The 27007-nt window shown below is 40.8% G+C and overlaps 1 protein-coding gene across 2 annotated transcripts in view; it reads left to right on the forward strand.

The window, feature by feature from the left end:
- vps50 (VPS50 subunit of EARP/GARPII complex) overlaps positions 1-27007 on the forward strand; it is a 109048-nt gene that overhangs the window by 61899 nt on the left and 20142 nt on the right. The window contains exons 17-23 of one of the 2 annotated variants that reach the window (XM_083899252.1): positions 1863-1953; positions 2890-3081; positions 3991-4109; positions 5364-5470; positions 7415-7536; positions 11717-11797; positions 12236-12316. In XM_083899252.1, the coding sequence (XP_083755378.1) occupies positions 1863-1953; positions 2890-3081; positions 3991-4109; positions 5364-5470; positions 7415-7536; positions 11717-11797; positions 12236-12316 (793 nt within the window). The remainder of the gene's footprint in view (positions 1-1862; positions 1954-2889; positions 3082-3990; positions 4110-5363; positions 5471-7414; positions 7537-11716; positions 11798-12235; positions 12317-27007) is intronic. The other variant, XM_083899253.1, reaches the window with a different exon arrangement.

The raw sequence follows: 27007 nt of genomic DNA on the forward strand, positions 1-27007 counted from the left end.
ATTTTCAAACAGCAGGCTGTCGTTGCCTGACAGAAACTTTTACACATAATCACGACCACTGCCTGTCTCCGATGTGTGCTATTCTGAGCGGAGCCCTCTTTGGAATAGACATGTAATTACATGATAACACTTACTGGGCTGGAATTGCATTTACATCTTGATTACTTACCCCCTACCTGCCAACCACATGAATATGTATGCTTTCACAAGAGACAGAGCCACATCATCAGAGGGTGATTTGCATTGATCAGTGATTGTGAATACCTGTCAGGAATCATTGATTAGATGCTTAAATATCCGGAAGCTAATATGCGTCGTTAATATGATACAAAAATGACAAAAGGAGGAAGAGGCATGAGATGGAGGTGATGTCACTGTGACATTGTAAGCAGGGCAAGGAGTGAAGAAGGCGGCACACCCTCCACTCACACACACACATACAGTATATCTGCAATGCTGGCCAGGAAGGCTCCCTGTGTGCATCATTTTCACATTAGGTTTGATTCATTTTGCAGCCGGGTGTCATTTTCAGAGAGATTACCCGTCGGTGAACTTTGACTCGCTGATGCCTGCGTTTGTCTGTCAGCTGCGGGCAGAAGCACTCTCAGTCATCAGGCCGGTTGTATTGTTTGCCTGCGGGTGCAAAGTACAGAATGACAGGGCTTGTCGGGGCTGAGACATGATAAACAGCTTTGCCCACTGGTAATTTCTTGTCTTTTCCGAACTCATTTTCTCTGAGTGATGTTTTGTTTTTGATGTCCTTTAATTATCGTTCCCTGATGGAGGGAACATAGCTGTAGGGAAGCACAGCCACTGATTAAAAAAAATGAGCTTACTTGATTAAAGTTAATTTAACGCTTCCATAGAGTGGTCCTATCGCATATATATGTGAGTTATGGAGGTCTACTTGCAAACATTAACTTGTTTTTATGGTCAAAAACTTCCTAGTTGCTGCAAACGAGCCAATAGAAATCTCTCCTCACTGAAGCTCTCGTCAGCCGCGCTGTTTCAGACCGAAATCTCACCCCCAGAAGACAGACTGTGTTGTGATTGGCCAGCCAACGAGAGCTTTCCCCACTGTCTCGTGATTGGCCAGGTACCTGGAAGTGACGTAATTAGCACATCAGCTCTCAGAAGCGCAGCTCCCCCTCTGGAACGGTGGATGCACTGCTACTCATTATCAAAACATTGTTTTAACAATGTTTAAAAATGGCTTCGTCACGACTCCCAGCCACAGTCCCTTTTACGACTTTGACCCGGAGTCAGAAGACATTGTCGCACGTTCTTCTACGGTTCAATGTACGCAACCGGATGTACCCGGACTAGTGCCCAGAGCAGGATGATCTGCTGTTCAGGAGACGGGATCCTTACGTCACAATTCCAGGCTTTTTAAGACAATAAAACCCAGCGTTCTCAGCAGTGGCTGAAGTGTTTGTTTCAAAACTTTAGGGCTTCATAAGCGAGGTAGTGCCTCAGATACACACCAAAAAAACAGCGTTAATTGGAACTTCCGGTCTATGGGAGCTTTAATATGCTGCAGTATGTTTTTTTGTCCTGCTCCACATTCTTCAAACAAGTTGAGGAAAGGTGACGAGTGGCGCGGGGGTGTTTGAAGTCAACACAGCTCTGACATTTCATACAGAAATACCTGAGAGTGACCGACCACACACATACACTCATTCACACACATGCAGTATATCAGCCTTTTGGCTGGGCATCAGTGACCTTTGCTGGCTGTGTTTATGTCTGAAAGCTTGGTCTGAATGGAAGGTGGCAAAAGTTTATGAAATGGCACAAGGTGAATATTTTTTGCTGAATATTTGTATTATATTTCCTCTCTTTGAATTTCCTCTCCTCCTCAGGGCACGTCTAGAAGAACTGAGGATGTTTCTGGAAAATGAGACGTGGGAACTTTGTCCTGTCAAGTCTAATTTCAACATCGCCCAGCTCCATGTGAGTAAGAATCATATCAGTGAAGCGGGAAGCATGCGAGCACTCATTTAATCCACATTGTCATCCACCTCACACCCTTTCTGCTTAATGTGTGTGTGAACCTTGACCTCATCAGGACCAGTAGTCCTTATGGAGACCAAAACCCAGTCCTTATCAGAAAACCCTTGTGCACAGCTGAAAACAGTTTTGCTGGGGGGCAAAATTATAATTTTGAATAAAAACCATTATTCCTAATCTTGTCAATGTCTTGACTATATTTTCTATACATTTTGCAACTCTTTTGATGAATAAAAGTGTGACTTTTAATGGAAAACACACACAAAAAAAATGTATTGGTGACCCCAAACTTTTGAACGGTAGTGTATATAACATGCTATAAATGTAAAACATTTCATGTGTGTTACAGGAATTTGTTTAACAAGAATAATGCCCCACTACTACCAAACATGACATAGTTGTGTGTGACATATTTGCAACACAACCGACATTTCCAGCTGTTTTTATGTACATGAGTGTCAGGAAGACGAATGGAGTTCAAACACAAACACATTTTCTCATTTTCCAACCCCTTGTCCAACCCCCCCCCCACCCTTTTCCTTCATATCTGCCTTGCGTGGTTACACTGCAACAAATACACATGCAAATGAATATTAGAATAAATGGCATGGATATGTCGCTTGTCTACATTGTATTATGGTAAACAGGCACTGTGAAGCTTGGCTGTGACTGGTGTACTGTATATCATGTGTTATTTTGGTGCAGACATACACCACAAAAAACACAAACAAAAGTATTACATTTTTATTAATAATTTACTTGCAATTAAATGCAAATCCTTTCTCCTGTCTCCTGTCTCGTCTATCTCATCTTCACCGAACACAAACCCACATCTCTTGTCCTTCAAAGTGTCTCTCTGTCCCATCTTCTCCGATCCAGGAGTTCAAGTTCATGGGCCAGTGTCGCTCTCCGTCCGTGTCCCCGAACAGACAGGCCGTGTCGTCCAACTCCTCCGCGGCGGCCCAGGAGCAGCTGGGTCTGTTCCACCAGTTCCTTCAGGAGGGAAACCCGTTTGAGATGCACATTGAGCAGAAAGAGGAGGAGACGGAGGACGTGCTGGCGTCGAACGGAGTACGTGGCAAGCAAAGACTGTGGCTTCCAGTCGGTGTTGTGTGTAATTGGTTAGAAATCGACAATTTGTGTATAATTTTACAGGGATTTGTAATCGCATTTGGTCGTTAAGCAGTTAACAGTAAGGCTGGCAGTGCAGAACTCGACCTGTTAGCATCTCCAGTGCATGGCCAATGCAATGCAGTAAACCAATACTCTGCGGATTGCTATTTGAGTGCATAGTGCGATATGTATATCGCTATCAAACTTTCCACTTTGGCACGATATCTAACTGACAGAGAAGAGTGGTATCCTCTGTGTAGCTGCATCATCGAAGTCCAGGCTTCTTACTTTGTCACCCACTTAAATAAACGACACAATAGTGTTAAGATTAGTTGTAAGTCAGTCATCCTCGAGTTAAGTCTGCACCCAGAATGATGCACCAACACCTTTAAGACTAGCACCTTCCTTTTTTTATTTTTTATACATGTACGTATTTCCTCTCGCTCTCAACATCAAAACCAATATTGCACCGGCCAACTTATGAGGCTTTCTTAGGCCTCAGCTTGGCTTAATCTTAAGCTTCTAATCCTTTCTATATGACTGTTGTGTTGGCTGAGCTTGCCTGTAAGGACAAAGAATACACTTTCTTATTTGAGGGCTTTACCTTAACTCTTATCTCGTAAATTAATTTTTGTGGCTATTCGTTGTTTCATAGTTAGGAAACTATCTGCGCTAAAACATCGATATAGTAGTGTATTTTGTGTTGTTTTTCAAAGCTTTGTGGGTCCTCAGTTATGGCGTGGTAGCTGAAGAATAGTGTGACACAGTCGTCACATTTATCTGACCGCGCCGTCTCTCTGCTTTCAACTGGCAGTTGGTGACAATTGTTCAGAACCTCAGTCTGATCCTCTCCCTCTATTTCTCAAGTATGAGTCAGACGAGCTGGAGAAGAGCGTGTATCAGGAATACGACAGCGACAGTGATGTCCCCGAGGAGCTCAAGCAGGACTACGTGGATGAGCAGACGGGCGACGCCCCTCTCAAGAGGTCAGCTCCAATTTTTTACACCACACTGAAAAGACACAGCTCGCAGGAAGACAACCGAAAGTTACACATCGCATTCGGTGTGTCAGTCGTTTCCACGAGCTCTAAAATGTAGAAAAGAGAATACGAAAAATAACACATTATTCACAGACTCAGACTTAAAAGATGTTTCCTTGGATCCTTTATTAGAAAGTTCTAAAAGCATTTTGAGTCATGCATCAGCCTGTTTTATAATAAATTTGGCTCACTCCTTCTTAACCCTCCTAAATAAGCAGAAAGCTTGTAAAAAGCTTTTTGTCTACCCATACAAAAGTGCACCCTTTTCCCACCTCTTCTCATGTGTGATTGGTGGCTATTGAATGATTAGTCGCTGTTTAATAACAGTGGAGGCAATTATGTGCTCCTCTGCACTACTTGTAAAAAGGACTAATTTTCATTTGAATGAGATATGGGATGTAATTATGGGAAACTTATATAGTAATTGGTCTATTTTAATTCCAGTGTTTAATTTTTTTTACGGACCTGTATTTTCACACATTGATAACCGCACACATTTGAATGCTTTTGATGACGCATGAGGAGTTGTGACATTTGATAATTAATAATAATAATAATAATAATAATAATACACTTTAGAGCAGCTCTAGGTTTAATACATCTACTGTGCCTTATGTTGGGTTAGGGTCTTATATCTATATATAGCTATAAAGCTATATATATATATGTATGTATGTATATATATATATATATATATATGTATATATATATATGTGTGTGTATATATATTTATACATACATACACGTATACATACATACATATCACATGTCTGAACTGCTTTAAACTGCTCACCTTTCCGATTCCTGCTTCCCAGTCACATTAACCTCTCGTGAGCCTAAAACCACTGAATTGCTAATTCCCTATATTTATCAGCGGACATCGCTTATTGTTAATTATTGTACGGGTCGCACGATCACATCTGGAAATTACATGGCCCGTGTAATTATCGCTGGCTAATATGGCTCCATGACGAGTGTCACGGGTCTGCTGCTCCAGGATCAGCGGTTCAAAGACTTTTACTACCCAGGGTCCTTCAGTGTCTTCTGCATTGTGTAATGGGTTCTGATTGATCAATTATGGGGGTTTGACCTGCACTAATGCTTTGAACCTTTCTAATCATTTCAGCAGATTAATGACGTTTACGTGTATTTACGTCTTTTCTGTCCTCATGGTTCCGCTCCGCTCTATTGTCTCATCAGCTTGTCCCGTGAGACCATAAGAAGCAAGAAAAAGTCAGACTACAACCTAAATAAAATCAATGCACCGATCCTCACCAACACCACCCTCAACGTCATCCGGCTTGTTGGTGAGTCTAACACTTGTACACACATGCATAGCTTCCTTCCTAGGACACTGCACTGTTACAGAAACTCCTAGACCATTTGTGATATCTAGTAAATTCAAAAACTATGGACTGGGGATCTGTCCAGGGCGTGACGCCACATTGGCACAGCACCCCTCACGACTCTCATGTGGAGGATAAAGCAGCAGTAGAAGATTGATGGATGGAAAGCAGAAAGCAGAGAAATAGGTCTCTGCACAAATATACACTACCGTCACTTAGAAATGTCCTTATTTTTTAAGGAAAATCACCTTTTTTCTTTTTTTACAATGAACGACTATTCTGAACGACTATTCTAGCTGCAAACGTTTGTTTTTTCATGGAATATGTACGTAGGTGTATGGAAGCCCATTTCCAGCAACCATCTCTCCAGTGTTCTAATGGTACATTGTGCTTGCTAACCGCGTTAGAAGACTATTGGATGATTAGGAAACCCTTGAAAACCCTTGAGCAATTATGTTGGCACAATAAAAAATATTATTTCTAATCTTGTCAATGTCTTGACTATATTTTCTATTCATTTCGCAACTCTTTTGATGAATAAAAGTGCGAGTTTTAATGGTAAACACAAAAAATTGTATCGCTGACCCAAAGCTTTTGAACGGTAATGCACTTGTCATAACGGTAGAATAACTGCTTGGAATATTGGAAAAGGGGCCAGAAACACTCACTCACTGAACATTTTTTTGACAATTCTACAGCCATAAAATCTAAATAAATGAGGGGTTAACCAGAACCAGTTAATACCTAACCACAATTTACAATTTTGAATTCAACTTTCCTCAGAAATGCGTCATTAGGACCAGGTTATGGTCTGAGGACTGCTGGTCCTGAAAAGGCCAGTGTTAATGAAATTAGAAAAGGTCCTAAAGAGGTAACATACAAGTGTACACACACACACACAGATACACTCAGAAACTCACACTACCACGTACTTCTCCTCGAGAGCAGCTCACAGTCTCCGTTGCAGTGAGATGTCCATTTATTTGCCAATTAAGCCATGAGCTCACCGCTGCCCACTTGCTTAGGTGTGACTGAGCTGCACTAATAATGATTAGCCCTCGCCCTGAGCTCTGACCTTTGAGGTGCTTGCACGTCTTTGTGATGTGGCTGCGGAGACGTCGCTTCTCATCCTTGGGAAATTGTGCTCTTTTGCGAGGTTGACCCTGTCATTTCCATGTGTGAAAATGAATAAGAGTTGGCACTTATCTTACCTGTGTGCTCCTACGGCGGACTGCAAACTGCGTTCGATGATTTAAATGGGTGATGCCAGCTTACAAATCACACGATTCCCACTTTTAAAACAGGAGCAAATAAAATTATTATTTTCAAATGTTCTTTTTTCACTCAACTGGAGGCCAAAGTTTGATTTCAGACAATCATTTCTAATTCAGTCTGTGCAGCTCTCTGATGGAAATTTGTTAGATTTGCTGTCGGAGTTCTCGGCGCAAAATATAAGAGTGTGAAAAATGAGACTGTTAAAGAAATAGTGCTGCCTCAGTGGCAATGCCAGCAAGATTGAGTTTATTTCTTCTTTTCCCTTCCATTCATCAGTTCAGAGTCAATGGTAACCTTGTTACAGCCCTGTTTCTCTCCACTTATTGCTTTTATTACCCTCCTGTTAAATTAAATCCTTGCCCTCAAGTGTATGCAAATGCAGTCATTCTCAGACTGAAGTTCCTCCCCAAAGAATGTGGTTCCACTGTGATTAACTTACAGTAGTTTTACTTACTCTTTTAATCTCCTACCGTATTTACTTAAGGACATTACTTTCGATGTAAAGTGAGTGGAATGCGAGAAGTAAAAAAGCCCCACTAATGTGTCACGTTGTGGTTCACAATCTGGAACACTCCATTATTTCTTGTGACGATGTGTGTGTGTGTGTGTGTGTGTTTCCTCTCTGTGCAGGAAAGTACATGCAGATGATGAGCATTCTGAAGCCGATCGCCTTCGACGTCATCCACTGTGTGTCGCAGCTCTTTGACTACTACCTGTACGCCGTGTACACCTTCTTTGGACGCAATGACATGGTATAGAATCTCTGAACTAATACCATTTTTTGATCGCACCCACTTTATTTACCATTTATGGATAAAGTTAACACTGTGAGACTGGATATCCAGTATCCCAATACCTCCCCTAACCCTCAATTTTTTCACTAACCCTAAATTTTGCCCATTTTCGTGGGGGGGGGGGGAGCAAGGGAGAGTGCGATTTTGCCCTTATAATCAACCCTCAAAAAGTAGTGAGCTCTGATGCGGGCTTCAAAACGAAGTGGAAGAAATTACCCATAATGCTTTGCGAATTCAGCGAGCCGGGTCCTTTTTTTCAACAAAGATGGCTGCCACATCTGCAGATGAACAATTTCGTTAAAATAAGCACTTTACAATGTGGAAATGTGTCAGAAAATAACTGACGATTTATGAAAGCAGCTAGCTAAATGTTAGCAGCTAGCTAAATAGCTAACTAGCTAGCTAGTGGCTATTTGCCCCTCATGTAGAGCTACATAACGGGCAAACTCTTTCGAAGCACTTGGCAAATAGCCGCTAGCTAGCTCTGCTACATCGGGGTAGTTTTGTCCGTGTTTTGGATGTGTGTACCGGCGTTAACTAGAGCACGAATACCCTGGACTTGTCAGATTTCAATCACATTTGTGATATAGCATTTACACACAGCCAACGCAACAGGCAACACAACAGCTTGATCTGCCGTCATTTTTCCTGATTGAAAATAGTAGCACGCGCCACCGCCACCATATAGCGGTGTCCCAATTCCATAGGGAAGCCACTTCCCTCAACGAAGGGAATTTAGGGAATTTCTCCAAACCAGGTGGAAATGTTATGGGACAGGGCCTTATTCCTAATGACTGAGTATTGCAGAAGCTGCTTACAAGACATCTACTGCTTTTCTTTTTTTTTGAACATTTGGTGATATTTGGTGTGATGAGGGATAACCACATCTTCCATCTTTGTTGCTCGCATCTTGTTGGAACAATAGGTTACACTTGGGGGAGCCCACTTTTCCCCCCTACTCCCATCTGAAGACTCTCACGTACTGTGATTTACACTACTGTGCCTCACAAAGAAAGAAAACAGCGCTTTTGTCACTTGTCGCCCTTGGGGGAAGCGGTAATGATAGCAACAAAATGACTTCGGTCCCATCGAGGTGGAAGAGATAAAGAGGATGAATGCTCTGCAGGGGCTGCTCCAATACAGATTATTGGTGATGTGTGTGTGTGTGGGTTTGTAGGAAAAGGGAAAACAGTAGTTGTATGAGCTTGATGTCTTGTCAGGAGGTCTCTGTTCTCATGAGCTTCACTCTGACCACTGGGGGTCTTTTAACAGTGTGTGTTGCATTTACTGTCCATACCAATTTTTGAAAGAGATTTCCACAGAACTAATGCTGCAAATTGCACATAATTGTCCTCTAACCTGGTGCATCATTAATAGCATCGTTACGGACCTGAATAAATTGTCTTATTTTGTCGTATTTTTGGGTTCCACACTATAGATGACAAAGTAATGTCCAAACCTGCAGACTCAACTGTCAGGTCAGCTCAGGGTTAGCAAAACAGCTTACAGTCACGCATGATCAAGTCTCCTGAGATTTGTGCAGAAGATACAGGACATGGCATATCGTAAAAGGTCAAACTAAGAATTAAGGGATGAGTGATTTTGAATAAATATCTAATTGCGATTACTTGACAGGAAAAACATATTTAAAAGGATAAGTGTGTGATATTTTTGCAGCTCTGTGAGAAACAAAGATGTTCTCTTCAGTCTGTAGAATATACTGAAGAGAACATGACTTTTGACACAATTTAACACATTTTTTTTGCACTAAGCTGTATTGCGATTTCGATTAAAATTCGATGAATTGTTCAGCCCTAGAATTTTAAGCATCGATATGAAAACACATTTATTTGAATGCAGCATGATCACATGCATCTTCTCTGTTTCTGATACAGCCAGTCTTCAGTCTTAAACTTTCTTTTGCTGCAGACACACATACAGTATGTATGACGTGTCATTTTTCTCACACATACCTGCTCCTTCACTTCGTTTTCATTTTGTGCCATGGTCTGTTCCACTCTCTCTCTCTCTCTCTCTCTCTCTCTCTCTCTCTCTCTCTCTCTCTCTCTCTCTCTCTCTCTCTCTCTCTCTCTCTCTCTCTCTCTTTCTCCGTCTGTCTGCATTTCTCATTTTCTCGTTTTTTTCCCCTCTGTACCTCTGGCCCTCATTAAGTGTCATTTCATGAACCCACCCATTTCATTAATGGTCTCACTCAAAGAGGCACCTACAGTGAAATGCTAATGTCCCCATGAATCTTTAAAAAGCCGCTGCAGATCGCAGCGGTGCACGTACGCCGGTATTCTGACCTAGGCTTCACTGTCTATACACCGCTGGAATCAAGATAAGACCGTTTGACCTCTTCATTTGCAGAGTAATGGCCGTCATTAATATTCAAGAGGGTAAATACGCCCATTATCTGTGTATATTGGCCCAGTTAAGTCGAGCTGCACTATTGACTCTGTCAGACATATGCTACAGATGCATTATGTACTCACAGATTTTCCATCACCACTGGTAATCAGGCTTTGAACTGCTGGGACTGTGGAGAAAACACACTCTGATTAATGTTTTAAAATGATAGAAAGCTCCTCGCTGTGGAAAAACCCGTGAATATATCACTCTGTTTAAGGGAATTGACAGATAAAGGATATAGTCGAGAGAAAAGAGGGCAAGACATGATAGAGATGTGAATGAAAGGATACTCAGAAGATAAAGATGGAGGAGTATGGGAGTCTGTTTGGAAACACAATGCCAGGAAGAGGCTGGCTACAAAAACAATGAAAAAGAAAAACAGGTGCTGAGACACAGAGAGAAAGAGAGAGAAGGAACAGAACAGATCGGGAGAGGGTCTGGCACTCGCATTGAAGGCTTCTCTGAAAAATGAAAAATAATGCAGTAAATTCTCGACTCCAGACTTCCACAGACAGGTCCTCACTCTGGATCGCAGATTGCAGAGTTGGAGAATCAGATGTATAGAAACAAAGACAAACAAAACAAAACAAAACAAAATATATCAAGATATTCTAAATTAAGTCTCTTTTGAGAGTCAAAATACGCATCACACATGTGACGTCATGTTTACGTGCCGCGACGCTGAAGTCCAGGCACCGTTTACCAGTTAGCTCTGTTAGCTCTGTTAGCTGCATTAGCTTCTTTTAGCGCCAGTTAGCGCGCCTAACGTCGAACTGGAGCGGTCTGTTTATTAAACGAAAAGAGCATACTTGTGTACTGTGTATGTGTGCCTCTGTTTTTAAGGTTTAGCATTAAAGACTCATTTTCACAATCCGGAGTCAGGTAAACATGACGTCACACGCGTCTTTTTTCCGCTCAGTCGTCATGGAAACGCGTTAACGCGCCCAGCACTAGAATTTTAGCAGTTCCCTAGTTTGATCATGTGTACGGATGTTTAAACAAAGTCATTTCCAGACATGACCATTTCCAGAGTTTTCCCCTTTACAGGATTCAAAACACGAGTCCATTTGCTTGCTATAGAGTATCCGGAGTTTCTCCTGCTGTTTACCTATAGCAGCGAGATCTCTTAGATAACAACCAGAGATTTGATAAGGGAAGAAGAAGTAGGAGGATTTCTTGAGAGTGTTTGTGGTCATTTGCTTTCTCACGTACAGCCCGTCTGGACAATCTCTGGAGAATCCTTGGACTTCAGTGCATGTCTGAAAGCATCTTAAGTTACCACACCTGGCTGATATTGCTGCTGTGAATATATAGGTTTTTTGTTCTCACAGGGACATTTCTCTTGGGCAAAAGTGCTGCAACAGCTAAAGAACACAATACGCAGTAAGGGCATAAATTCATAGGGTTTACAGACAAAAATGAGTGCTGCACCTGCCCTAAAAACATAAAGAACATTATTTACAAAATGTAACTAAGGCCACATATGATACAGAACCTCGTTGGAATAAACAGTTCCATTTTGCTTGCTCTGTAACGTCTCCCTGAAGCGGACGGATCACATTCAGAAAGCAGAATGTGTGACAGGTCATTTGGAATAGAAATGTGAGGGAGGGGAAGAATAATGCAAATGTCTACTGGAGGAATCCCACCCATCACTTTCTATAATGTAATTCTTTCTTCCTGCTTTTCTCGTCTTGCCTGGCTGCTGCCCGTTCATCATCCATAGCCTGTCCCAAGCCCGTCTTTGCCAGCTCACGGTGGCAGAGAGGCGGGGAGCACTGCCAGGGTGGTGGGCCCTGCTTGCTTGGTAAGAGCTGACCCCCCCTCACAAAATGTGACTTATGAGTACACAGGGTCATAACCGCCTTGTGAGTTTGAACTACTAATCACCACTGGTTGATTTGTAGTTCTTTAACTGTGTTGTGCTTTGCTTCCTTGAGTGATGCCAGATTTAGATGTTAGTTTGCCGTGCTTTTACCCTCTTCCCCTCCCTTAATGCTCATCTGTCATCTATTGTAGCCAGTGATACTGATGCCTCTTCCTCCCTCTCCTTGATAGAGTCAGCCAGAAGCAGAAACCAAAACAAAAACAAATCTCTTGTGACCCACTGAGGGAGAGGAAAGCATACGTTTCTGTATGTGCGTGTGTGTCAAGTGTGTGTTCTCTCAGTGGCGTTTCTTCAACGTGCCGACAGTAACTTGTTTGTGTGTGTGTGTGTGTGTGTGTGTGTGTGTGTATTCTACAGTACGAGTCATCGGGTCTGGGCCTTATCAGCAGCCGATTAAGAACCACGCTGAACCGGATCCAGGAGAGCCTCATAGACGTGGTAGGACTGAAACTCTTATCTTTTCCGTCTCGCGCTCACTTGTCCGTCTTTCTGTTTTCGCCGCTCGTTATCTCATCGGCCTTCTCGTTTCCTGACACAAACCTGCTCTCTGCAGTCTGCCTCCCACCATCCCTCCATCCCACCATTACTCTCACCCCTCCCGTCTCTATGTACCTTTCTCCTCTTATTTTTCTGGCCATCCATCCATCCATCGACCTCGATGCGCGGTCTTAGTGTTGAGAGAGCTCACAGCACGTCACCCCAAAATGCATTATGGGTCGTCATTATCTGGCCGATGGTCACTGACACATTCTAACACACCCCTCCCTCCCCCCCCGCCAGATGTAAGTGTTATTCCATTAGGGCTTTCAATCACCACTCTGCCGCGCTTGCAGCACAGCATTGTGACAATTAGTCTGTTGCAGTCCACGCTCTCTGCACATTTTTTTTGTCTGATAATGTATCTTTTTTTGTTTTCCCCCTAACCTGTCTCGTCTTTGTGATATCATGGTTGCCAGTGTCCATATCCTGCAGCCTTCTTTGGCGGTGTTCATATAGGAACCAAACTTGTATTCTGATATTCATCTGCAATGTCACTGAAGTTTTACTCCTCTGGTGGTGCCTATGAAAGAGTTTTTCTATTTTAATTATTATTAGAATTATTATTATTGTTTTAAGTGAGGGGAAAACAATCCCATGAGTCTAATTATGGCAGACTCGTGGGAATTAAGGCTCTCACGTTTCACTCATTCTCCCTTGAATTGAAAAGAAAATGATAATCATCAAATATTTTCATTGATTTAAATTTATATCGGGTATTTACACGTGTCTGTTTTTTTTTACAAGTGTCCCGCTCTGAAGTTGTAGATCAGATGACTTATTTCATACAAATAGAAAGGCCAGAACAGTTGCATTGGAGAAATAAAGAGAACAGTATCGCTTTTGCATTATTCAATTAGATTTGTATCATACGCCTGTGACTCACAAAACTCCACCAGCTCTGAAAAATGAAAAAGCAATTGTAGCTTCTTCTTTTTTTTGTACATTGTTAGCTCCTGAAGGTTATTCAACTCTGTCGCATCCATTCATCCATTTTCTATCGCTTTATCCTCCACATGAGGGGGGGGGGGGGTGCTGTGCCAATCCCAGCTGACATAGGGCGATAGGCGGGGTCACACCCTGGACAGTTCGCCAGTCCATCATAAGGCCATAGAGACAAACAAGCATTCACTCTCACATTCACACCTACGGTCAATTTAGAGCGACCAATAGAGTACCTGAACCCCACATTGCATGTTTTTGGACTGTGGGAGGAAGCGGGAGAACCTGGAAAAAAACAAACAAACACACAGGGAGAACATGTAAACTCCATGCAGGAAGGCCTCTCTGTTACATATACTGTTCAATGTAAGCTGTACATTCACATCAGACCAGGAATTGTTGAAACTTCTAATTTTGTTGTCTCTTTTTTGGCTTTTGAACTTTAATAACTCTGGTTTTTGGGTTTTTTGGTATGCCTTCATTCTGATGAGTTGTCGGCTGTTACTACCAATGACAACCTAATAACAAGCTGTCATAGCAACCATCACTGAAAATCATCACTAATTTATTTCACATTTAAATATAAAACAAGGTAGTGCTGGATCTAAAGTACCCACTGAAAGTAAAGCGTTCATTTGACTTTGCAGCGTAATGGCTCCTTGTCTGTAATAGTTATCGCTTATCTGTTTCGATGAGTATGATGTGCGGTTTTATCTTCTGTGGAATTGCAGGACAGAGTCTCGAGCAGATTTCCCTATGGGAACATTAGTTGGTTTTCATCTTATCACATCAGTTCAGAGTTGGCCCGAGGACAAGTATGAAGCGAGAGGCAAAATGAAGCAGGAATGCAGAGGGAAGACAATGGATTAAAGTCAGAACAGCCATAAAACAACAATACATTATCAGAAGTTACACTGCTGAATTGTGTTTAGCAGTGTAATGCAGCAACATACTCTTTCCCCCCTCTGGGTGCACTATAATAGCCATTTGCAGAAATATTCTGCCATTCTCAAATGCCAGAGAGACTATGGGTGACAAGGTTGGTGATCATCTCAGGAGAAAAGAGTTTGGGAGAGAACCAGTATGGATTTCTTTAAGCGACCTCAAGTCTACAGACACACAGGAGTCCTTTGGAAAAGAATTACAGAAATACCTCACTGTATAATTCAATGTACCTCAACCACAACATCATTTGGAATCATCTCTTCTTTACCTGACTTAAAGTTCTCATATTATACCCTATTTCTCCAAGTTCCCTGGTGTCATAATGAACATGTCTGTGACATGCTTTGGTCAAAATACCATAAGAATGAATCACCACAGCAGTTCTGCCCAAAACAGCCCTGTTCAGAACGCTCGGTTTAGTAGTATCTCTTTAAAAAAAAATAAAAAATAATAATATTAAAAAAAGTTAAACGAAACATTAGCCACAGAGGCTACTGGGAGCTAACAACAGATATAGTTGGAAAAGTGTTCATTTGCAGGCTCTAGCAGGCACATTGCCATCATATATAACATGTATCCACTGGACAGATAAATCCTCTGAGGCTGGAATTTTGTGTAGAACTCTGTGCTGCACTATGGAGCCAAGAATAGAACCTTTCACCGACTTCGCGGACTTCCGGTTTTCGGATGCCGTTGCCCTTGCCAGCACTCTCGCGTGTTTTACGGAAAAAGCGGAGCTCTGCGAGACAACAATTCCAGGAATTTATCACATTGTGACGTCCCAATGATCGCGAAAGTCAATATCGCGTGTTTTATCTCCTGTACTTAGACTGAGGAGGACCACAAAAACATGAGTGAGTCATTTTTTTCACACTTTGCCGACTGATATGGGCTCCAGAGTCCCAAATATAAGCATTTAAATGATTAAAAAATTGATTTAGCATAATATGGGACCTTTAAGTTTTTGCTTGAAGTGTAGAGACATTTTAGTTTTTACATGGCCTCATTCTTAGTTTCCGTCTGTGGCAGCAGGTTATTACTGTTTGTGCTGGAGGAGAACTCAGATGAAATTCTGGTAATTGGAAAAATGCTAAGTGAGCCGACTGGAATATGTTGATCAACTGTTCGACTGATGGGATAGATAATGATAATGACAGGTGAATGGAAAGGCTGTGTGGTACAGTAGGAGAGAAGAGTGTACTGATGCTTCATTTAGACAGTGAGGAGAACACATTTCAACTGCATAGGTACACACACACACACACACACACACACACACACTGATGAGTATTATCATATCCCAGTGTGGCCACCTTAGGCTGGCTGATTAAAAGCTATTTAAAACCACCACAGAGATAAGACACAGCGTTGGGTTTTTCAACTACACTCATCCTCTTTGTTCATTATTTGCAAAATGCTTTTACTCCGTCTGTCCCACCATATGCAAAACTATTTTAGCTCATCTAAATGAATCATTCAAGTGATTTCCTTTTTATTTTCCAAACTAACACGGTACTCTTTTTTTTTTTTTTTTTCTTGCTCTCCTTCTGCTCTTCTGCATTTCACTTCATGACCTACACACACACTTCCACTAAAAGAATTAATACACAGCAACTGCAAATACCTGCAAAAAGAAGTTCACTCTTCTATCCAGAGCCAATATATTTATTATTGACTGAACCTTATCAGTGTGGACAGCCCTTTAAATGCAGATGTCTGTGACTGTGAATGTTTGACCGATAACATAGCATTGGTCAACCGGCTGAATGTTTGAGCTCCTTCTGGTACAAAATGACTCAGTCTCGAGAGTCGCTCGGTACGTTTACATGCACAGCTTAATCAAGCTAAGGCCATAGTCTGACTAAGACAGGCAATCGGACAAGTTGCCGAGTTTGGGTATACATCTGAATAAGCTAGTGCGTATTTAATCAGTTTCCTGTAGACCTTTACGAGGTGGATCGTGCTGTGGTCCTGTATTTTTCGTACCGGGAACTCATTTTTCGAATGAGTTCCCATCCCCAGAATGTTCAAGCCAAGTGTCCAAGTGTCACTGATGGGCGCGTAACAAAAAAAAGAATGAAGATATTTCTCAACTCAGGGGAAAACTGAGGTTTGGAGGTTGGGAAGCGCAATTTTTAAAAAAATACTACCCCTATTCTAGTAATACAAAGCTAAATGCAAATCGGTGAAGCCTTCCTTTAAACATGATACAAATTAGATCGAGCATGGCTCTCATGGTTGCTGTGTTGTCCAAAGAAAGATGTCGCCGTATGATATCCGGCAACATTACTGCGGTTTATACTTCTACTTCCATAGAGGGAGGAAAATGTTGGTACATGTGCAGAACGCCAAGTCCGACTCCAGTCTGACATAGCGTATACATGCAGGAGTAATCTGACTATGAGTCGTGTTATCCAGGTATGTTAGTCGGACTGATCTAGCTCAACTTTAGTCAGACTAACATGTTTACATGACATTAAGAAAACCAAATTATTAAGTGATTTTTTTTAAGTGACTTTTCAGAACCATGCAATGACTCTTTGCTTGTGGAGGAGATTCTCCTCTCATGCAAGCATGAGTATCTCATGTGTATTTCTCAGCAGACATGTCTCTCGACACCCCAGTCAACTGACCCTACCAGCTGCTGATAAACATGTTCTTGAGCTTCTAATTTTCTCATTGAGGGATCATAGTAGTTGTGAACAGCCGTTGTCTTGTGTGTATTGGCATCCTTTCAGATGACATCACGGTAATAGAATCTGGATTCCAGCAGAGCTACAACGTCTCTCCTGGTTAATGTGTCGTCTTAATATGATTCACTATTCTTTTACATGTTGTGAAGTCTGACTACGGAAATTAAAAGACATGTAAATGAGAGTAGCTTCATTGGGAATTAAACTGTTTTAAAATCCGTGTCTATGTGATCACAGAGAAACAAAAAGATAAAAGACTGAATGTTTACATATATACATCATGCTTATGCTAATGTATTACATAAGCCATTAACTTTTCAACCAGGCATTATCATTTTGCACATTTACCATAAGTCATTTATCAGTCCTTTCACTGTTACCATGGTTTTTTATGGGATGTGAGGACACGGATTATAAGTTCCTCTCTCTGTTTTTAATATGCGGCTTCAATTCAAAGTGGGAATTTGAATATATTCACATAGAATACACGAATGCACTCCTCCTGCATACAAATACGCACACCCACACACTCCAGAGATTGCGGCAGGGTAGACCTCATTTGTAAACAGATTATAAAGTTAATTGCACACTGCATTTCAATTGAGCTGCCCGAACCCTTGCGGTTTTGTTCCCCTGATTTGCCGTCACAACTTCTTGATTCCAAAACCAGTGTGGTGGTAATGAGTCAGACTCCCATATGAGCTGCAGCGAGACTCCACCGCATCTCAGATTCACAGTCCCTTCAGCTTAAATTGGGAGCTCCACTGGGAAAAAGTAAAAGATTATACCCCTTCTTTTTTTTTTGGTTTCATTTCTCCACCTCCAATATCATTGATTACCTTTTGAAACCATGTCACCTGCGTGGGATTGAGTTCACTCACTTCTGATGTTTTTTTTTTCATTGAGAGTCTTTGGAGTTTTGTTCGATTAAACTTATGAGATTTATAGAGATGTAATTGCTTGTTCAGATACTCAAGGTTGTACACTTTTTACTCAATGTTTGATTGCATGCCGCTGCCACATACTCCAGTTCCAAGCGACGGTGTGTATTATTTTACTGGAAAAGAACATTCTGTCATGTGAAATGATGATTTGCTGGTGATCTTTGCACGGAAAAACAAAAACTTTAGGTGACCCAGCTTTGGTGACAGTGCCATATCAGAATCATGCCATGTCGCCCATCTGTGGCATTATTGTCCTTGCCAGAAAGTTCAGCTGTTGAGCGTTTGCTCCAGGCAATGCTGTGAAGGAAGCTGACAGACTAACATTTACAATAAAGGCCTGCTCTGGTTAACTGTCATTTTACTTCTCTCACCACATAATTACTTTTTCAATCAGTTTGTTCGTTTGTCTCCCTTGTCATTAAACCCCCCCCCCCCACACACACACACACACACACATACACATACACATACACAGTCCTTCACCTTTTCTCCCTCCATCTTTTCTGTTTATTCTGTTGCCTCGCTCTCTTTATTAGGCCTCTCGATTCTCAGCACAAATAACTGCTACATTATTTGTGATGGTGTGTTTGTATAATATGTGTTAACTGACATGTCTTACAGTAGGTAACTGTTGGATTTGTTATGTCATTATGCAAAATCAACTTTTTTAATCATTTTAATACTTATATTTGGGACTCTGGAGGCCCTATCAGTCGGCAAAGTGTGAAAAAAGATAACTCAGTCATGATTTTGTGGTCCTCCTCAGTCTAAGTACAGGAGATAAAACACGCGATGTTGATTTCCGCATTCCTTGTGACTTCACAATGAGACATTCTTGGAATTGTTGTATCGCGGAGCTCCGCTTTGTCCCTAAAAAGCATGAGTGCAGGTGAGGGCAATAGTATCCGGAAAAGCGGAAGTCTTTGAAGTGTTCTATTCTTGTCTGCACAGTGCAGCACAGAGTTCTACACAAACTTCCAACCTCAGAAGATTTCCGTGTCCAGTGGATACATGTTATATATGATGGCAATGTGCCTGCTAGAGTCAGCAAATGATTGCTTTTTCAAATGCTAACTGGTGTTAGCTGCTGGAGCCTCAGTGGTGGTTCATCCTTAAGGTATTTTACCAAAGCATATCACAGACATGTTCATTAGGATACCAGGGAACTAGGTTAACTTGTAGAAATAGGGTATGATATGTGTACTTTAAAAAGTCAATCCACAAACGGATGAGTTGATTAGTTTGCATCCGCGCATGTGTGTGCCTGTTTGTGAGTGCTTAGCTTTCGCGCGGGGTCAGGCTTTTTCAGGCTTGGCAATGAAGCAGGGATGAGGAGCATTTTCTGTCCTGGCACCAGTTACCTGGCAGTGTGACCGCTTGCGTATATTTCTCACACACAAACGTACACACCGACAGACGGAAAAACGTATATATACAAAGAGTTTTCAAAAACAAACAAACCGACGCACTCTGCTCTACGTACGTGAAATGTCTACATATAACACTTTCAGGCGAACACACATTTCACCCTCTTCCTGTCTGTCACAGCAGTAGGGTGATAATCCCTAAACCGACTGTGGTTCGCTACACTGGCTTTGGCACAGCAGACACACACTGGTGCGCTGCCCTTCATGATTGGCACTGGCTTATGTCTCTCTCTCTCTCTCACACACATACACAAACACACACATAAACACAAGCCACATTGTTTGTCACACACTCCCACACGACATGCTGAACCTCAGTCATTAGTTCCTTGTCTCCAATGAGGGCACGTCACTGTCCGAGCTGGTGTCCTTGTGCTGGCTCTCTCTCTGAGCGATGCAATAATGCCAATGGGGAACGCCATCTGACAGCGATAATTGATCATAATTTAGATCCATGGTGTGACTCTTTAACACCGCCATTGTTTGCCTGGATATCACAAGTATTGACATGTTGTTGGTGTTTCTGTGGAACACACGCGCTCACTTCATTGGTAGGCCCAGCAGCAGGTCATGAACAGCAGTCGGATCAGATGACAGTTGATCCCACATGAGTTCAGAAACTGTTTACTGTCTGCGACTTCTGCCAATGACTCATCACATCTCCCACGGCAGTGAGCAATATTTTACTTAAACTTTAACTTAAACCCCTTGATTAGTTTTTTTTCTTTTCTGGTTCATTCATCTTCAGCTGCTTTGGTTCAAATCTTTGCAGCAAATATATTTTCCCTTTCCCTCTTGGCTGTTTTATCATCCAGAAAACATACAGCAGCCACTGTGAGAGGAAGGTGCCAAAGATAGGCCCAGAGGGGCCGCACAGTGTCACACAAAATAAATGAAGGCCCTAATTCCATTTGACATTCATCTAATGAGAACCAAATTTCAAGTATTAGAGTGACAAAGAGGTGCAATAGGATCCACTTGGCAGTAATTGCCTGGCAGCCAATCCACTCGACTTGTCCATAATCTCTATGGAATGGATTGGAGAGGACTAAGCAGTCCATCACGGTAGATTGAGACCCTTCAAGTAAGAGATCACTTTTCAACTCCCAGCTGGATTCTTCTTTTATGATCTTCTATTAAGGGTGATTACAGAATTATCACGCTCCTAGCATATTTATTTCAGAGGGAAATGACTTTCAAAGTTATGATACTTTTTTACATTTTGCCTGTCAACTCTGCCAACAACAAGTTTAAGTTTCAATTTAACTTTTTTTTATTTCAATGGTACACTAGCTGAATTCGATTTTGTTAGGCTTCAGTAATCCACTCTGCAGTCTTTTACTATTGAGAAGCTGGAACCATTGATTTTATGTCTCGAAAATGTCAAATTATGTGGAGTAGTCGGTAATCGAAGCTGTTGAAGATTACTGTTTTAGCGCTACGTTAAACTTCCAAACTGTGTAAGATTCAACAACTGCTTGGTAAGTGTTTTACTTTTAGAAATTGAACAGATCTGTGTGGGTGCTGGTAATTTAAGTTAAACTGCAGTTGCACTTTGATTCAAGTAATCCTTAGTCGTAGGTCGTGTCACTGTCTTTAAACTGACTCCTGCTAGCTTCAATCTGTGGAAAAAAATGCCACTGGTAATCTAAAATGACCACCACTGTCCTTGTCATTCCTGCAGGTATACAAAACACACAGTTCAAATTACAAATGACCAGTGGACTCGATACTAAAAGTGTGCTGCTGTTTTTCCCTCAGATTGAGTTGCTGAAGGTTAGGGCGTCCTATATCCACCTCATAACTGCCCCCCAGCTGTTACTCAAAATTGAGCTGTTCATAACATATCATCACACCATGAATGGGCAAAGAAATCCCAATAATAGATGCCCCGGCAGAGCTGAGCATTCAATATTAAAGTAAAACAGATATTTTAAGACTAGACTGTGGCTGCTTTAGGCAAAAGGAGCAAGACGATAGCTCTAGTTTCCCAAGCCATAGATCAAATATTGCACTGTACGTTGAATTGTTTGGAAACCACTAGAACCAAGCTCATTGAACAAAAAAACGTCCTGGAGGTTTTTGAGTTGGATGAGGGAGAGTACTCTACAAAATCTGAAATGGCAGACAAATGATACATGAGGAGTGGAAGCTGGTAGGAGTGACCCTGTGTACCTGCATTCCGCTTCCGAGAAATTCTTATCCCGAGAGTCACTTCTCCCAAAGGCATTGAAGGATGCTATATAAGGCGTAGTAGAAATTCATTGTATTTACAAATCTAACTATTTTTTTTACCACCTATTCTCGTTAAGAATTGTGTGTATTTGATGAAAAACAACATGGACTGCCTCACAACAAACCTCTGCTGTATCTCTGTGTTTCAGTTTTTCTTATTCAAAGCCTGTTCTGTCTGTTTTTCAATCCTCACTGGACATTTGTTTTTTTGTTTTTTTTTCATTGGAAATTCCAGGGCTTAATTTCTAATCATGTCACAGGGGCAGTTAAGCTTTCTGGCTTTGATGCTTGATGTCTTTATATTTAACAGTTGTTGGGCCACATTGGGGAAAACATTTTAGCATTAATATCTTCTGGAGAGAAAGAAAAAACTAGTTTTCTCTTTCACCTGTCCAGAGAGTTCCTTAAGGGCCTCAAGCTTGATGTTTTAATAACACGTTCTTAACTGTTGGATGATGGCAAGGCTGACAAAAAAATGAAAAACAAAAACTTCCAATGGTTTTACACTGCATGCACAGATGCTGTTTAAAGAGGTGTATTGTCTTCCTTCACTGTAAATCTGATTTTTAGGGCAGGTGAGGAAGGAGCCATGTCATTATTCATGTATTTTTTAAGGCCTTTGCTATCTTGCCACACAATGGAGTATGGACGCATGTTGTGGAGCATTGTCCTGCATAAAAACCATAGCCTTCTTGAACTATGTGGACCATTGCTTGAAGAAAGTATCTTCTAAAAACTGTAGGCAGTAGGTTTGAGAGCTGCTTCAAGTGCATCTTCAACCTGAAAAGGTCCAACTAGTTCTCGTTGTTTACTCGAAGTGGAGCTCTGTGTCCAGCAGTGATCCAGCCGCAGGTTCATCCATCTGGTCACTCTCATTTCATCTGCCCATGAAACGTTTGAAAAATCTGTCTTCGGCTATAGATTTCTTGACCCTATCTTGACACTTCAACGTATGAGTCTTGTTCAACGGTGGTCATGTTTTGTGCTTTCCTTACCTTGGATGTCTCTGAGCACTGTTTATAATCTATCTATCTATGCAATCTATCTATGCAGGTAGATTGCATTGCTGGAGGTTAATGGGTTCCTGGTCGCATCACACATATATTTCAATATATATATTTCAATATATATATATATATATATATATATATATATATATATATATATATATATTTACAACAAAACGGTTGTTCAGTGATCACACCTCAATAGCTTAGCTACTAGCGTCAGTGCTATGTATAAGGCATTTTATGATTTTTTACTTTTCAGAGTCAAAGAATTATGCACTCCTTCATAGAGGGTATTGATCACTTTAGGCCACACCCTCCCTCATTACACAAATACACATCACCTGATAATGCTTGAATCCAATTAGCATTCAAGTTTATATAGTAGGAGTTGGAAAATATGCATAAAAATGACGATACGGTCAAAATACTTATAATAATTGTGCAATCAGTCTGGTAGTGAAGCTTCTCTCCAAATGTCCTTATGTCCTAAGATTTTAAATATCTTCTCATATCAACACTATTGTTGAATTTATCCGTTACTTCCATCTGCACAACAAGCTTAAAGATGACAGGGAAACAAAACAGAGTCGTTCAATCTTAATTTTACTTTAAGGGAACATTAGAGATTAGATTGATTGTAAGACAGAGACACTTTGTAATGCTCTAATACAGTCATTCCCAGAGTTTGGGTCTAGTTTTTCACTTCCCTTATCAAACAAACGCTGCGTTTCAGAAATTGTCATTCAAAAAAATTGTCGGAAAAAATTATATAATTCACATATTTTGCTCTTGGCCGCATTTGTAGTCGTGGTTTAGCAAAAAAAAAAAAGGTGTTAAAGTGATTCATTATATTCAAGAGCCACCTTTGCCTGAGCCCCAGTGCCAGACAGATAATTAAAACACAGCTCGCTCCCAAAATAGGAATCATTCACTCCCTCAAGGCCTTTTTCTTGGCCTCAGTTGTGTTTCTGTAATTCAGATGAGAGTTAGGGTTTCACACGTCACATGCATTTTTATTTGACTAATTCTGTCAGAGAGAAGCAAGTTTAACTTTGCAAACCTCACTGGTGAACATTTTGTTTTATATGAAGTATTCATAGAAATGAATGATGATGAAAGAAAATGATACTGGAAACTCTTTTAGTGTATGTTTAGTGTCATTTGAATACTGAAATGATAAATAGCTTACAGCTTTGCCCCAGAGTTGTTCTCTATATCCATTACTGGTCTGGTGTACTTCTTTAAACTGATTTTAGCTTCATCAGCAAACTGACAAACTACTGTTTTAATTGAGTCCTTCATCATCACACATAGGCTACTGCCACAGAATCTACATATTTTATGAATTGCATCATTATCCCACAAAATCATCACTTTCAAAGTGAGTGTGACATGACATTATTATTATAATAGCCTTGTAATAAATATCAGACGTGTTGTAGTAGTAACTGATACTTGTAATGGAATGGATTAAATATGGATATGTTAGGCTATAACTGCTGTTTTTGTGCACTAGATTTAATAAATCAGTGATTGAGATGTTTTCCTTTTATGCTACTGATGTCAGCTCACTAATTATTTTCCATCTTAACTCGCTTGTCTCTGAAATAAACAATTTAAATGAGGTCATATTAGCTGCAGGTGTTATCTTAATTATTGTGTTATCAGTGAAGACCTCATGTTGCCACTGCCCTAATTAAAGACTTTACATAACTGCGTGGATTAACCGCAGTTTGTTCAATCAGAGACGTATTCAACATAGGAGGTGCAACCCCTAAAAGCTTCGGGACAGGTTGAAAACATAATTTAATTAGTTTTTATAAAGAGATCTAGAGACCTGGGTTTTAATGTCCACCTCGAGCCACCCAATCACAAGTGGACAGCTCTTGGCACAGATTTGAATGCAATACGGAGATTATATCTATTTGGATTAGCACACAGTTCAAAGAAGTGATCTTCGTTATGTGGGTCAAGCACAATAATCATGACCTCAGAACCTCAAAAGAAAAGAATGAGATGTCAGTCCTCGGAACCTTTGTGAGATGGAAAACAAGGGTTTGTTTATGTGTAACAGTACACTCTTAGAAATAAGGGTTCCAAAAGGGTTCTTCTACAAGGGCTGAGGTTCTACCTAGAACCATTTGCTTCAGAAAAACCCTTTCCAGAAGATTTTTCAAGGGTTCTTGGTAACACTAATGGTTTCAGTAAGAACCAGAGATCCAGAGAACCCTTTGAAACCCCTTTCCTGAATAAAGCGTTTTAAAAGGGTTCTTGGCAGAGCCTTCCAAAAGGGTTTAGGTTCTACCTGGAGCCAAAAAGGGTTCTCCATGAGGACAAGCCGAAGAACCGTATATGGTTCTACTTAGCACTTATATTTCTAAGAGTGCAGTCTTCTCCTGCAGTTCCCGCAAATCATGCTGAATAACGTTGTATAGAGGTAGTTTGGATTCAATGGCATTTGCCATTTAAAAGAATATCCTTCATGTTTAGTAAAGTAAAAGATGTGTCAAGCACTTACTTGCAGCTGGCTCGAGCTGACCTCTTGGTTTGTTTATTCACTATTGTAATTCAGGATCTTTTATCAGAGGACTTCTTTCTGTTCCTCTGTGCCGCTATTGAATGAATGAATCGTGCCCTGCAGTGCATCCTTGGTCGCGGATGCAGGCTTTATATATTGCCTGAGGGGCTTGAAATTTATTTTTGGCCGCCTGTGCTCAAGTGGCTGTTTTTCTCAGCCTTTCAAAGTTGAATATCAAGACTGTAAATGGACTTTGTCATCTTTTGTTTAAGTCTTTTTGATTTGGCCAGAGCATTACTTCAATTATTGTATGATCTCTGCATTTAGATTGATGGTTCTTCTCTTACTGAAATTAGTTGGGCTACAGAATAAAGAAAATCACCAGCTGTTGAATTATAATATTTTAACATAAAGAGCTGAAATCCAAAATACCGACCTGTGTTCCACCAATTTATCCCTTAGTCATTGAGTAATAAAGATGGCATGGCAAATTATAAACAACACACTGCTTATGGTTTAATTGTTTCATTTTGTTTAATTCCTTGCACTTTCATTGACGTTCCTCTATGCCGCAGGGTCCCTTTTGTTTATTTACCTTCTCATGTCCTCCTGAGTTCACTTTCCAGTTATATATAGAGTGGAAACCGTCTCCGGCTGTTTGTAGAACTTCTTCACCGATGTGAAAATCTGCTGAGTGAACAGTGTGTGCTTTTGCCTTTGAGTCTGAATTCTGTTGTAATTGTAAAATTGCTATTTCATGCTTGGATGCGCACGGCGGCCTTCGTTCTAACTATCGAAGTACACTTGACCAAATTGTAGGCGTAATTTACTACTTATGCAATTAGCTCATTATAGTTCTATCTCCGGGTAAAAGCCAGCTGTACTTACATGTTGCTCTATAACGGCAGGATCGGAAAGAACACTTCTCTGCAAAGGAAGTTAGTTCTATATTCATGGACAATTATGGTTACGCACTCATTGACGATTCTTGCGACCAATAAAAGAAGAATCATGTTCATTTTTCATGGTCATGAGTTTGATTTCTGCCCATTTCTACCCCATCTTTCACACGATTACCAATGAATTGACTTTACCATAGTGAAATATACCCATTATGACTTCAAATGTTTTGTTTATTACGTTTAAACAGATAAAAATGAACAATTTAATGTTCTCGTTTGAGAAGATTGAATACATTTTTCTCCTGGGGAAAAAAAAAATATTATTACTGATCATTTGGCTGCATTATTTTCACTCTAATGTTTTCATTAAGAGTAGAAAAGTGACTTTATTTATTACACACTATAGCCAGCGATGGATACACGCATACATTTTGAAATCCTCAGCGTGGCAGAAGCTTTATCAGCATGGTTCAGTAGTAATTCTGGCATTAATCATCTTACAGCAACTGTTAAAAGTCACCATTGACCATTCATGTTCAGTCATTGTCTGTATAACAAATTTACTCCATTATGGTAAAGCTTTTTTTCTTTTTCATCATTTATCACAGTGAGACAGCATAGAAATCCAGTTCCTAAATATCTTCAGCAGCTGCAGGATGTAAATCAAACGAAGTATGACCTCTTCACTGCGAGTCATGCTATATGGAAAGGTCTGCTTCATCCTCCGCGTTTCAACCCCTCATACTACATTGAAAAATCTGTCTCTGGCGTTGAATTTATCTTGCGTTGCATTCCTTTTGCGCGCAGTTGGCAATGCACTCGACACATGGTGTTGGTTTACCTTTATCTCGGTGCGCTCATTTGTCATTTTGATGAAGTGTCGTCATAAACGTAATCTTAATTGCTTCTGCAGTCATATCTTTGAGAATATGGAGAAAAAAACCACAAACAATTTACACCACAATTGATCACAGGT

Source organism: Microchirus variegatus (genome assembly GCF_963457635.1).
Source record: "Microchirus variegatus genome assembly, chromosome: 13".
In the NCBI taxonomy this organism is placed as follows: Eukaryota; Metazoa; Chordata; class Actinopteri; order Pleuronectiformes; family Soleidae; genus Microchirus; species Microchirus variegatus.